This window comes from Saimiri boliviensis, chromosome 16 (assembly GCF_048565385.1).
Source record: "Saimiri boliviensis isolate mSaiBol1 chromosome 16, mSaiBol1.pri, whole genome shotgun sequence".
NCBI classification, from domain to species: Eukaryota; Metazoa; Chordata; class Mammalia; order Primates; family Cebidae; genus Saimiri; species Saimiri boliviensis.
In genome coordinates this window covers 80,695,271-80,709,383 of record NC_133464.1, presented here as the reverse complement: position 1 = coordinate 80,709,383, position 14,113 = coordinate 80,695,271, and the positions used below count along the sequence as shown (strand labels likewise).

The window sequence follows — 14,113 nt, the reverse complement described above, 5'->3', positions numbered from 1 at the left end:
ATTTATACCTTCTGTGTCTATAACTATATACCTGGGTAGACCCCAGGAACCTTAAACTCAAATGGAAATTTAACTCACATTTCTCTTCCCTGAGCCCCACCTCTTCCTAACTCTCTCTCTCCTCTCTCTCTCTCCCAATCCTCCTCAGTAGCAAAACCTCCAGTGTCACAGAAGCCAGAAACCCAGAAGCCATTTTTGATTCCTCCCTCTTCCTCATTTCCCATCACCCAGGAAATTGTCAACCCTTACATTTTGACTCTTTTTTTTTTTTTTAGGTAGGGTATCACTCTGCCACCCAGCCTGGAGTGCGGTGGCGGGATCATAGCTCACTGCAGCCTCAACCTCCTGCACTCAAGCAATCCTCCTGCCTTAGCCTCCAGAGTAGCTGGGCTTACAGGTGCACACGGCCACGCCCAGCTAACATTTTGACTACTTGATAATTCTCAAAGCAATTCTCAGCTCCACATCTCTATCACCATCGCCCTAGTTCAAGCCCTCATTGTCATCTCTGGCCTGGATTACTGCCAACAACTTCCCTGCTGTAGTGTTGGCCCCATATTCATTCCCCACACAGACAGAATTGTCTTTCTAAAGTACAAATCAGGGCATATCACACCTCTGTTTAAGCCCTCCAGAACCAACAGCAACGATTACCCTTTCTTGAGTCACAGATCCCTTCGAAAATCTGAAGGTAGCAGTTAACTCGCTCTCAAAAAAAAAAAAAAAGAAGCATGCTCACACACACACATGCACACACACAGGGAAGATATAGCAAATCCCCTGAAATCCATCCATCCAAAGATGACTTTTTTTTTTGAGACAGGATCTCGTTCTGTCACCCAGGCTGGAGTGCAGTGGTGTGATCTTGGCTCACTGCAACCTCCACATCCCAGACTCAAGCAATTCTCTTGCCTCAGCCTTCCTAATAGCTGGGACTACAGACACATGCCAGCACATCTAGCTAACTTTATTTTTTGTAGAAATGGGGTTTCGTCATGGTGCCCAGGCTGGTCTCAAACTCTTGGACTCAAGTGATCCACTCTCTTTGGCCTTCCAAAGTGCTGGGATTACAGGTGTGAGCCACCACACCTAGCCTCTTTTCTTTTTTTAAAATTAGAGATGGGATCTTGCTATATTGGCCAGGCTGGCCTTGAACTCCTGGGCTCAAGCTAGCCTTCCATGTAGCTGGGACTATAGGCATGGACCCTCTGCATCAGACCAACCATCCAGAGTCTCCTGGTCTACATGATAAAGTCCAACCACTTAACACATCACTAAAATATTCCTTACACATTATACATTATGCTCAGGCAAGACTGAATTTTCTTTTTTAAAGCTATTCATCAGAAATTTTTCAATCATTCACTGAATTACAACTTTATAAATGATAGTTACTCTAATCCTGATGACCTTATACATTGTGTCCCAACAACTCGGAACGAAATTATAGTTTTCCATCTGTGATGTATTTGTTACCTTTGTACCTTTTTCTTTGCTGTCCTATTTACCTGGAACATCCTCACCTTCTTCTTTCTCTGACCAGTCTTACTTTTCTTCCAGTATGACTCTGGTATCACCTTCTCTTGGAAGCTTTGCTTTACCATCTCAGTGGGGGTTAGAGGTTCAGCCTCTGTGCCTATTTTTAAAACTCCACTGCAATTTTCTTTCTATGTGTCTGACCTTCTCCCACCAACACCTGTAACATTCCACTGAGGTCTGTGAGGGCAGGATTTAACACAGGTCCTAGACACAGAAGTGCTGAAAAACGTCTAAGGAAGGAGGAAGGGAGGGAAAGAAGAAGGGAATGAAAAAGAAAGCAGGGAGGGAGAGAAGGAGGCAAATCTTGTGACTCCAAATCCTAATTTCTTCAGACTTCATTTCTTTCTGCAAGACACGTGCCTAACAAGGAGTGCAGCTGTGCTTTACAAGCATTATCTGATGAAGGAGTAAGACACTGCTTATCTCCTTGTCACAAATGAGGAACTTAAGTGCAGAGACATTCCCTGCTATAGAAAACAGCACGTTTCCTGAATGTATTGTTAGTCCTAATGTATCTATGGGCATTGCCTCCAAGAACTGAATATCAAACATTAGGAAAATCATAACTCAAATGACAAAATATTCAAAGACTGAATTCAGTGACTATCTTATACCCTGTCTTCTACACTAAAGCCTGCACTAGCATAGACTTTAAATCATTCTATGGAAGATTCTTTGCTACCAATTGACCTTATAATGACAGCAGTAAAAAATATATTTTTACTATTTAACCTTAAAAAAAAGAAGTTCCCCTTTTAGGAGCTTATGCAATTTCTGTAGCCACAAAGAACACTGTGTTCACTTTATATTATTTCTTTTCTTTTTTCTTTTTTTAGAGATAGCCTCTTATTCTGTCACATAGGTTGGAGTACAGTGGCATGGTCACAGCTCACTGCAGCCTCAAATTCCTGGGCTCAAGCTATCCTCCTGACTCAGTCTCCTAAGTAGCTGAGGCTACAGGCGTGCGCCTCTACACTCAGCTAATTTCCTTATCTTTTGTAGATACTGTGTCTCACAATCGTCCCCAGGCTGGTCTTGAACTCCTGGGCTCCAGTGAGCCTCCTGCCTAGGTCTCCCAAAGTGCTGAGACAGGTGTGAACCACTATACTCCACCTTTTATATTATTTTAAAATCGTCTTCACTTGTGTTGGAATTCATAGAATCACATAAGTCAAATTAATGACCAGTAATGACTTCTACAAAAGCTTTCATTACTTCAAAACCACTGATAACACAACCATAGAAAGTACTAATCAAGAATAACTAAATCACTTAGGCTTAAAGCTCACAGATTCCCCAAATACAGAAAAACCTTGACACTGTAATTATGACTACCTGAGAAGTGGATACAGCTTTTCTGGGTGTCATATAAAAACATCTTAAGGTCACAAAGTCTCCTGATAAAAACCAAAATGCTTGCAGATGAGCAATCTGGGTAGATAAGGAAAAAAAAAAAAGCTCCACTCAGACAAACCACCTACTGTGAGGTTCACAAGAATTTGCTATTTCAGAAGGAATGAAGGATACAGCACAGTGGCAAGACCAAGCTAAGCCAATTTCCAGCCCTTTAGTTTCCCCTCTCCAAATACTTTTGTTTCTTTTTCTTTTTTTTTTTTTTTTTTGAGATGATTCCAATCTTGCTCTGTCACCAGGCTGGAGTGCAGTGGCATGATCTCAGCTCACTGCAACCTCTGCCTCTCAGGTTCAAATGATTCTCCTGCCTCAGCCTCCCAAGTAGCTGGGACTACAAGCATGCACCACCATGGCCAGCTAATTTTCGTATTTTTAGTAGAGACGGGGTTTCACCATCCTGGCCAGGATAGCATCAATCTCTTGACCTTGTGATCTGCCTGCCCCAGCCTCCCAAAATGCTGGAATTATAAATGTGAGCCACCGCGCCTGGCCCCCTCTCCAAATTCTTATTCCTATTATCTGCAAGATCCCTTTCAAAGTTAAGAAAACTGATAAAATGATTATTTCCTTTTTGTCAAATCAAAATCTTTGCCCAAAGATAAAGGCAATGTCTAGTAGATATGTGGGAAGGCAGCAAGAGTGTAACCTTGAACTTGACTGATAGCGGACACTGTCACCCTGAGATTAAAGGAACACAAAGAACCATGGATATCTTGCTGAAGCCGAGGCATTTTTGTGGGCTTCTCGAACAAGCAGGAATACCCTCTGGGAGTAAAATGTAGTCAATGCCTTTGCTTAAAGAACAATTTGGAGGCCAGAAGTAATGGATCACATCTGTAATCCCAGCACTTTGGGAAGCTGAGGTGGGCAGACCACCTGACGTCAGGAGTTCAAAACTCACCTGGCCAACATGGTGAAACCCTGTCTCTACTAAAAATACAAAAAAAAAAAAAAAAAAAAAATTAGCCAGGCATGATGGTGTGCACCTGTAATCCCAGATACTCAGGAGGCTGAGGCAGGAAAATCACTTGAACCTGGGAGGTGGAGGTTGCAGTGAGCCGAGATCACGCCACTGTACTCCAGCCTGGGTGACAGAGCGAGACTTTATCTAAAAAAAAAACAAAAAAAAAACAAGTAGTGCTTAAATATAAGGGAAATTGGGATCTCATGTTCTAATTCAAGGAATTTAAGGCTATTACACATTTTAAAGCTCTCATGTTTAACCTTCTCACTTTATACTTCTTTATTCAAGAAAATCCATAATACCAAGTGTTGGCAAAGATGTCAGGAATTGTAACTGCCAGACACTGCTAGCGGGAGTGGAAACTGGTATAACCACTTTGGAAAACTATTTGACAGTATCTACCAAAACTGAACATATGCCTTACCTATGATCCAGGAGTTCTACTTGTGGGCATAATCCTTTAAGTATGGTGCTTATGTCCACCATATATAAAACAATGTTCACAGCAGTGCTATGCATAATTACACAAAATTGGAACAACTTCCATGTGCTTCGAGAACAGAATGGGTAAAATAAATTATAGCATCTATTCATACCACAGGATGGTACCAGCAATTAAAAAAAAAAAAAAAAACACTGCTACAGAGAACGAGGTTGATTCTTATTATTACAATGTTGAGTAAAAGAAGCTGCACATAAAAGACTATACAATGTTGGTTTGGTTTACATGAAGTTCAAAAGCAGGCAAAAGTAATCCATGGCATTAGAAGTCAGAGTAGTGGCTACCTGGGGAGGGGGTACTGACAGAAAGGGTAGAATTGCTCTATATCTCAGTCTGATTGTGGTTACTTGGTTGCATACATATATGAAAACTAATGAAATTGTACTCTTAAGATTTTTGCTTATTTACTGTGTGCCAATTATACTTCATTTAGAAAAATCTGGAGAGAGATAAATAGAAATTTCTGAATTCTTTCCTAAATATGAAAGAATTCAATGCAGCTTAAATACAGTTGCAAGTACTGATGCTTATACCTTTAGAAAGCCTATTATGCTACTGAAAAGTGCACTTATTACTTAATATCATACATAACAGAAAGCTAGCATTTTGTATTAATGGAATCTGAAAAACATAGTGCACTACATATTTGAAATTACAGATTTACTAACTAGTAAAGGTAAATGTTTAGGAACTAAACACGCTTTGTTTTTCCACTCTTTCCCCATTGATTTGCTTTTTTTATTTTTTTATATTCGGAATTATTTGGAACAAAAGCTATAGGATGCAATTCCTGCACTTGTATATTGCATATGTTTATTTACCACAGAGACTTCAAGTTAGAATCCTAGCATTTCAGAACTGAAGGGGACAGGGACGGACTCCCTCATTGCACAGACGAGGACGCAGAGGCAGGGGGAGGTATGTGTCAGTCACAAGGTTGCAGACCTAGGACAGGGTCCCGGGCTCCCAGAACTCTGTCGACTTCAACCCAAATTCGATTCAATCCTCTCATCTTTCCAAACAGAAAGCTGATGTGAATGGATCAGAAGACTTTTTTTTTTTTTTTCTGCAGTAACAACTATGCTACCCAGCTGATTGTTTGGGGACAGTTCTCGGAGTCCTTGAAAACCCTATTGGGGTTTAATGCCAGGATAAAAGAGCGTAGAAGAAAGGGACAGCTAGTATTTTAATATGTAAATATGTTTGCATAATATTTCCTAGGTAATATGTCAATTTGTTTGTATAACATTTCCTAGGTAAACTATTCGTTGATCCAACTAAAATTCGGCGGGGCTGGGGGTGGGGGTTCGTTACTGAGTGAGGATGACTCGCTCCAGGGGACAACGCGGACGCATTTTCCCATCAGAGTTCTCTCCATAAATCAAAACCTCAAAAGAAGAGTTAAAGACGACACCCAGGAGTCTACCGCATCCAGAGGTCGGTCCAGGAGAGGTCCTCGACCACCCGGCGCCGAGCTCGCGGCCGCAGACTCCCACGGACAGCCCAGCACCCAAGCGCGCGAGCCGAGCTGCCCCCGACCCAGCGCAGCGCCTCGGCAAGGCGGCCTGCGAAGTCCGGGCCGCCACTCGGGATCCCGACCCGGGCCAGGAAAACGACGTTGGAGAAGATGGAAGAGGACGCGGGTTGGGAAAAGCCGGGGCCGCAGGCTAGTAGTGGGCGAGTCCGGAGGGCGCGAAAGAGGGGAGGGGCGCAGGAGGCGATGGAAGGAGCGAGCGCAGGGAGGAGCGAGGCGGCTGGGTGGAGGAGGCAGGCACCCTGGTCCACAGTGCCGGGTTGGGGCTGAGGGGCCGCGAGGGGCTGCGAGCGGGCGAGCGGGGCCTTACCGAGCAGCGGCAGCCGGCCGCCGCCGCGCGCCAACGCTGGCATGGCCTCCGGAGCCCAGGGTCCCCAGGCCGCGCCGGCCCAGCCCTGCGATGCCGCCTGGAGCGGCGCGCCCCGGGCTGCAGGTGGCTCTCTTAAGGATGCGCGTCACCGACCGCCAATTCCCTCCGACTGGTGCAAAGTGGAAGGGGGGAGGAACCCTCTCCCCAGAGGCAGGGGCTGAGGCGGGAGCTGAGAGGTTGGGCAGAGCCGAGAAGCCGGTGCCTGGCGCAGCGCTGCAGCCGAACCCACGTGCCCGCCGCTGTCCGCAGCCTGCGCTCGGCTGCCCCCGGGGCTCCCCGACTACGGCGGGGAAGACTGGGCGCGGTCCCGCCAGGGAAGTTGCACGGGTTCCGCAGCTCTGCCGCCTTGCTGCCCCTTTGAGTCCCCGAACCTGTCATTTGGATCCGGGGTGTGGGGACTGCAGGGAGCCACAAACCACCCTCCTTGCGCGCTGCGATCTTTGAGGCCCTGAGAAGGGCGCTGAATCCGCGCAGCACGCTGGCGGCTGCCGCCGGCGCTCATGGGGTCTCATTCCATTCTCCGCGGATCTTAACTGTGGACTGATTTCCTTTGTCTCTCCCTCCATCTCCTAGGATGCTCAGGACCCAGTCAGCAGCGGGATCAAGAAAAACAGGCTGGGTTTCAATATCAACCAAGGCAATTAAGGAGGTTAACAAAAAGCTCTCAAAACAAAACATACAGAAAATACACCCCAGAGGAAGCGGTGAATCATTCGCTCCATAGTTCTTGTTCTTCACCGCATAATTTTTCGAGATGAAAATTATTTTCCTTGCAATGAGTTGAAGATTGGAAAACTCTGGATGCGAGTTCTGGTTATTCCCTTACTTAACTGGCCATTTGATCTCCACAAACCACTTGTCCTCTGTTTACTAATCATGAAGCAAAGGGATAGACCAAATGGTTTATAATGTCTCTCCAAATTCTAGGAATTTCATGTTCTTAATTATTATTATTATTATTATTTTTTTTTTTTTGAGACGGAGTTTCGCTCTTGTTACCCAGGCTGGAGTGCAATGGCGCGATCTCGGCTCACCGCAACCTCTGCCTCCTGGGTTCAGGCAATTCTCCTGCCTCAGCCTCCTGAGTAGCTGGGATTACAGGCACGCGCGACCACGCCCAGCTAATTTTTGTATTTTTAGTAGAGACGGGGTTTCACCATGTTGACCAGGATGGTCTCGATCTCTTGACCTCGTGATCCACCCGCCTCAGCCTCCCAAAGTGCTGGGACTACAGGCTTGAGCCACAATAAAGCATGAAAATGGACTGTTTAGGCCATACAGTTCGTTTCCTTAGATGTTGACTACAGTACAATAACTCTTTCCCTGGGGTATGAACTTTAAGTATCTACCATGGTGCAGCCACTATGGAAAACACTATAGAGCTTTCTCGAAAAATTTACACTGTCACTCAGGCTGGAGTGCAATGGCACGATCTCAGCTCACTGCAGCCTTTGCCTCCTGTAATCCCAGCACTTAGGGAGACTGAGGCAGGCAGATCACTTGAGGTCAGGAGTTCAAGATCAGCCTGGCCAAAATGTGAAACCTTGTCTCTACTAAAAATACAAAATTGTGGGTATGGTGGCGGGCACCTGTAATCCCAGCTATTCAGGAGGCTGAGACAGGAGAATTGCTTGAACCCAGAAGGTGGAGGTTGCAGTGAGCCTAGATGAAGCCATTGCACTCCAGCCTGGGTGACACAGCTAGACACCTTCTCAAAATTAATTAATTAATTAATTAATTAATTAAAATAAAATTTCAGACCCTTGGAAATTTCATAGAACAAATAACTTGATTTCGTTAACCAAAATTTGTAAGAAAATAAACAAGAGAGGGAACCTATAGATTAAAAGAAATCTAAGAGATATATTAAGGCCATTACAATATCAAGCAATTGTAATGCGCAATGTAAAGATGTTATTGGATGCTGATTCAAGTAACCTGAAAAATACATATAAAATAATTGGGAAAATGTGATCACTGCTTTTAATTGTTACATTATTTTATAAAAAATTATATGTGTGATGAAAGCATTGTTATGTATTTTTAAAATAGTTCCTATCTTTCCAGAGGTACACATGAAATAGTTACAGACACAATGATATGAAATGGGAAGGTTGAGGGGAAATAGGGAGTGACAGTTAATAGGAACAGGGTTTCTTTTTTGGGATGATGAAATTATTCTAAAATTAGATTATGCTGAAGGTTGCTCAACTCTGTAAATACACGAAAAACTATTGAATTGGCAAGGCTCAGTAGCTCACGCTTGTAATCCCAGCACTTTGGGAGGCCAAGGTGGGCAAATCACATGGTCAGGAGTTCAAGACCAGCCTAGCCAACACAGTGAAACCCTATTTCTACTAAAAATACAAAAATTAAGGCCAGGCGTGGTGGCTCATGCCTGTAATCCAAGTACTTTGGAGGCCAAGGTGGGTGGATCATCTGAGGTCAGGAGTTCAGACCAGCCTGACCAACATGGTGAAACCCCATCTTTAAAAAAAAAAAAAAAGTTAGCCGGGTGTGGTGGCAGGCACCTGTAATCCCAGCTACTTGGGAGGCTAAGGCAAGAGAATCGCTTGAACCCAGGAGGCGGAATTTGTAGTGAGCCAAGATCATGCCACTGCACTCCAGCCTAGGTGACAGAGCTAGACTCCCTCTCAAAAGAAAAAAAAAAAATTGAACTGTACACTAAATAGGTGAACTATAGACATGTAAATTAAATCTCATTGAAGCTGTAAAATATGACATAAAGTCAGAGATTGTCTTCAAAATCATCTGATGTGCAGGGCTTGAGTGGAGGAATTAAAATTAACCATGTGTCACTGGTAGTTGCACCTGAGCCACAGTCACATAAGTTCATTATACTTTTCTTAGACATTTTCTATAATAAAAAGGTCTCAAATAAAAAAAGACTTTGAATATTGGACAAGTTAAATTATCCTGAATGTGTGGAAGATGACTAGCCCCATTCAGAACTCATGAGCCGCTTTCTTTCTTTTCTTTTCTTTTTTTTTTTTTTTTTTTGAGACAGAGTTTCGCTCTTGTTTCCCAGGCTGGAGTGTAATGGCAAAATCTCCACTCACTGCAAGCTCCACCTCCTGGGTTCAAGCAATTCTGCCTCAGCCTCCCAAGTAGCTGGGATTACAGGATGTGCCACCATGCCCAGCTAATTTTGTATTCTTAATAGAGACGGGGTTTCACCACGTTGGTCAGGCTGGTCTCGAACTCCCAACCTCAGGTGATCCACCTGCTTCAGCCACCCAAAGTGCTGGGATTACAGGCTTGAGCCACCGCGCCCGGCCCTGGGTTGACTTTTTTAATGATGATTTGCATTAGTGTTGACTTATCCATATCATCTTTAGCCCAATGGCATATGTTAGTAGTTGGGGTATGTGATATAATCCATGGCTAAAGAATATGGTGAGAGCAACTGGTTCGGGATAATTAAAATTGATGTCATAGGCTTCTTGAGACTAAGCAATAGATGACATAATCTTCTAATCTACCTCTAATCTCTAGCACAGTGCAGTCTAAGAGAAAGGTAATGCAACCATACAGGTTACCAATACTTGAAATTTTCTAGTAGCCACATTTTATTTTATTATTATTGTTATTATCTTCAGAGTCAGAGTCTCACTCTGTCGCCCAGGCTGGAGTGCAGTGACATGATCATGGCTCACTGCAAGCTCAACTGCCTGGGCTCAAGTGATCCTCCTGCCTCAGCCTCCTGAGTAGCTAAGACTATGGATGTGTGCACCATGCTCTACTAATTTTTATGAATATTTTTATAACTATTTTTTATAGATATGGGATTTTTGCTATGTTGCCCAAGCTGGTCTCATACTCCTGGTCTCAAGCCATATTCCTGCCTCAGCATCCCAAAGTGCTCTGATTACACGCCTGAGCCACCATCTCCCGCTCAAAAGTTTATTTCTTTGAAAAGTAAATTATGACTAAACAGACTTGAAAATCGTTCAGAATATTATATGATAATAATTGTAAATATGCCAGGTTGTGGTGGTTCATGCCTATAATCCCAACATTTTGGAAGGCTGAGATGAGAGGATCACTTAAGCCCGGGAGTTCCCAACCAGCCTGGGCACTACAGTGTGACCTCATCTCTCCAAAAAATAAAAAAAATACAAGCCGGGCACGGTGGCTCAAGCCTGTAATCCCAGCACTTTGGGAGGCCGAGGCGGGTGGATCACGAGGTCAGGAGATCGAGACCATCCTGGTCAACATGGTGAAACCCCGTCTCTACTAAAAATACAAAAAATTAGCTGGGCATGGTGGCGCGTGCCTGTAATCCCAGCTACTCAGGAGGCTGAGGCAGGAGAATTGCCTGAACCCAGGAGGCGGAGGTTGTGGTGAGCCGAGATCGCGCCATTGCACTCCAGCCTGGGTAACAAGAGCGAAACTCCGTCTCAAAAAAAAAAAAAAAAAAAAAAATACATATATTTACACACACACACACACACACACACATATATATGTATGTGTATATAGGTATATATATGTGTATATATGTATATGTGTGTATATGTATATATGTATATATACATGTACATATATATGTGTATGTATATATCTATGTATATATGTGTACATGTATATATGTATATATACATATACATATATGTGTATATGTATATATCTATATATCACATATATACATATATGTGTATATGTATATATATGTATATACGTATATATGTGTATATATATACATATATACATACACATATATACACATATACATATATATGTGTGTATATATATCCTATTTACATTAGCTTATTTAGCATATATAATTTCATCCTTTCTCCCCTTTTTCAAAGCTCATTGCTATGTCCTAGTGAAAAAAAAAATTACTAGGGAGTCATTCTGAATATGTTCTGGTTGGGAGACTGCCCAATTTTTTTTTTAAGAAGTCGCCAACGAGACTAGGGAACAATACAGTCAGGATGGCTAAAGGTGACCCCAGGAAACCAAAGGGCAAGATTTCTGCTTATGCCTTCTTTGTGCAGACGTGCAGAGAAGAACATAAGAAGAAAAACCCAGAGGTCCCTGTCAGTTTTGCAGAATTTTCCAAGAAATGCTCTGAGAAGTGGAAGACAATGTCCGGGAAAGAGAAATCTAAATTTGATGAAATGGCAAAGGCAGATAAAGTGCACTATGATCGGGAAATGAAGGATTATGGACCAGCTAAGGGAGGCAAGAAGAAGGATCCTAATGCCCCAAAAGGCCACCGTCTGGCTTCTTCCTGTTCTGCTCAGAATTCCACCCCAAGATCAAATCCACAAACCCTGGCATCTCTACTGGAGACATGGCAAAAAAAAGCTGGGTGAGATGTGGAATGACCTAAATGACAGTGAAAAGCAGCCTTCCATCACTAAGGCGGCAAAGCTGAAGGAGAAGCATGAGAAGGATGTTGCTGACTGTAAGTCGAAAGGAAAGTGTGATGGTGCAAAGGGTCCTGCTGAAGTTGCCAGGAAAAAAGTGGAAGAGGGAGATGAAGAAGACGAAGAGGAAGAGGAGGAGGAGGAGGAGGAGGAGGAGGAGGAGGAATAAAAAACACTGTTTATCTGTCTCCTTGTGAATACTTAGAGTAGGGGAGCACCGTAATTGACACATCTCTTACTTGAGAAGTGTCTGTTGCCCTCATTAGGTTTAATTACAAAATTTGATCACAATCATATTGTAGTCTCTCAAAGTGCTCTAGAGATTGTCAGTGGTTTACATGAAGTGGCCATGGGTGTCTGGAGCACCCTGAAACTGTATCAAAATTGTACATATTTCCAAACGTTTTTAAAATGAAAAGGCACTCTTGTATTCTCACTCTGTGTACTTTTCAGTTGGTGTGACAAGGCATTTAAAGATGTTTCTGGCATTTTTTTTTTTTTTTTTTTTTTTGGTAAGGTGGTGTTAACTATATGGTTATTGGCTAGAAATCCTGAGTTATCAACTGTGTATATCTATCGTTTGTAAAAATAACAAAACAACCAAGACTCTTGATGCTCCTTGCCTGGTGTTGAGGCTGCAGGAAAGATGCCTTTTGGAGGGGCTATAGCTCAGGGCGTGCACTGTGAGGCTGGACCTGTTGACTCTGCAGCAGGTATCCATTTAGCTTCAGGTTGTCTTGTTTCTGTATATAGTGACATAGCATTCTCCTACCATCTTAGCTGTGGACAAAGAGGGTCAGCTGGCATGAGATATTTTTGTTTTTTGTTTTTTTTAAGTGCAGTAGTTTTAAAACTATTTGTTTTAAACAAACTGTAGAACTCTTCATTGTCAGCAAAGTGAAGAGCCGCTGCATCAATGAAAGTTCAAGAACCTTCCGTACTTAAACACGATTTGCAACGTTCTGTTATTTTTTTTTTTTTTTATGTTTAGAATGCTGAAATGTTTTTGAAGTTAAATAGACAGTATTACATTTAAAAAGAAAGAAGAAGTCGCCAACATGGCCATTATTTGATCTGGTGAAATATCGGTGCCATTCACTAGCTGTATAACCTTGGCAGGCCACAACTTCTGTTTCTTCATCCATAAGGCTAACTCCAACTCTAAATATGTTTTTAACACTGAAAAGCCTACAATTCAACCCATGGTTATTTTCATTACAGCTGAGAAAAAGGCAAATCTTTGGCTTTGGGATGCCCCACAAACAAAATTAACATACAAACCATACCAAATGTTCTTCTAATTCTGTAACATACTTTTAGTAGGTTTGCGGCCTGGACCTCCAGGGCTCAAAAGATACTCCTACCTCAGCCTCCTGAGTATCAGGGACTACAGTTGCACAACACCATGCCCAACGAATATTTTTGTATTTTTTGGAGAGATGGGGTTTTGCCATTTTGCCCAGGCTGGTCTCCAACTCCTGAGACCAAGCAATCCACCCACCTTGGCTTCCAAAAGTGGTAGGATTACAAGCATGAGCCACTGTGCCTGTTCTGTTCTAATTAGGCATCATATTTAGATTTGTTCATTTTGAGACAGAGTCTCACTCTTGGCACCCAAGCTGAAGTGCAGTGGCGTGTTCAAATGATTCTCCTCCCTCAGCCTCCCAAGTAGCTGGGATTACAGGCATGTGTCACAAGGCCCAAATAAATTGTGTGTGTGTGTGTGTGTGTGTGTGTGTAATTTTAGTAGAGATGAGGTTTTACCATGTTGGCCAGGCTGGTCTCAAACTCCTGACCTCGGGTGATCCACCCTTCTCGGCCTCCTGTGCTGGGATTACAGGTGTGAGCCACCACGCCCTCAGCCCCTGCTTTTTTTGTTGTTGTTGTTGAGGCAGTCTCATTCTATAGCCCAGGTTGGAGTGTAGTGGTGTGATCTCGGCTCACTGCAACCTCTGCCTCTGGGTTCAAGTGATTCTCCTGCCTCAGATGCCCGAGTAGCTGGGATTACAGGTACATGGAACCATGCCTGGCCAATTTTTGTATTTTTAGTAGAGATAGGGTTTCACCATGCTGGCCTGGCTGGTCTCGACCTCCTGACCTCAGGTGATCCACCAGCCTTGGCCTTCCAAGGTGTTGAGATTACAGGCATGAGACACCATGCCAGGCTCATATTTGTTTACTCATTCATTTAATAAATATTTATGGAAATCTTTCTGTGCACCAAGTGCTGAGTTAAATAGAAACAGTCCTTGCCCTCGTGGAGCCCACAGCCCAGGAAGACAAGACAAATATGAAACAAATAATCTATAATTACAAATTGTGATAAATGCTACAAGGGAAATTACAGAGTGCTGGGAGAGACTATATAACAGAGACCTAACTTAAATTAGAT

The 14,113-nt window shown here is 43.2% G+C and overlaps 1 protein-coding gene and 1 pseudogene across 5 annotated transcripts in view; one reads left to right on the top strand and one right to left on the bottom strand.

The window, feature by feature from the left end:
* Nucleotides 1–14,113, bottom strand: part of FLT3 (fms related receptor tyrosine kinase 3) — a 133,582-nt gene that overhangs the window by 95,598 nt on the left and 23,871 nt on the right. Inside the window, exon 1 of one of the 5 annotated variants that reach the window (XM_074387908.1) lies at nucleotides 6,263–7,368. The exons of 3 other annotated variants lie outside the window; for them this stretch is intronic. In XM_074387908.1, the coding sequence (XP_074244009.1) occupies nucleotides 6,263–6,305 (43 nt within the window). In that variant the 5' untranslated portion in view covers nucleotides 6,306–7,368. Of the gene's footprint in view, nucleotides 1–6,262; nucleotides 7,369–14,113 lie in introns of those variants that run through there. One more of the 5 variants, XM_039473441.2, reaches the window with a different exon arrangement.
* LOC120365715 (high mobility group protein B3 pseudogene) lies at nucleotides 11,106–11,890 on the top strand (annotated as a pseudogene).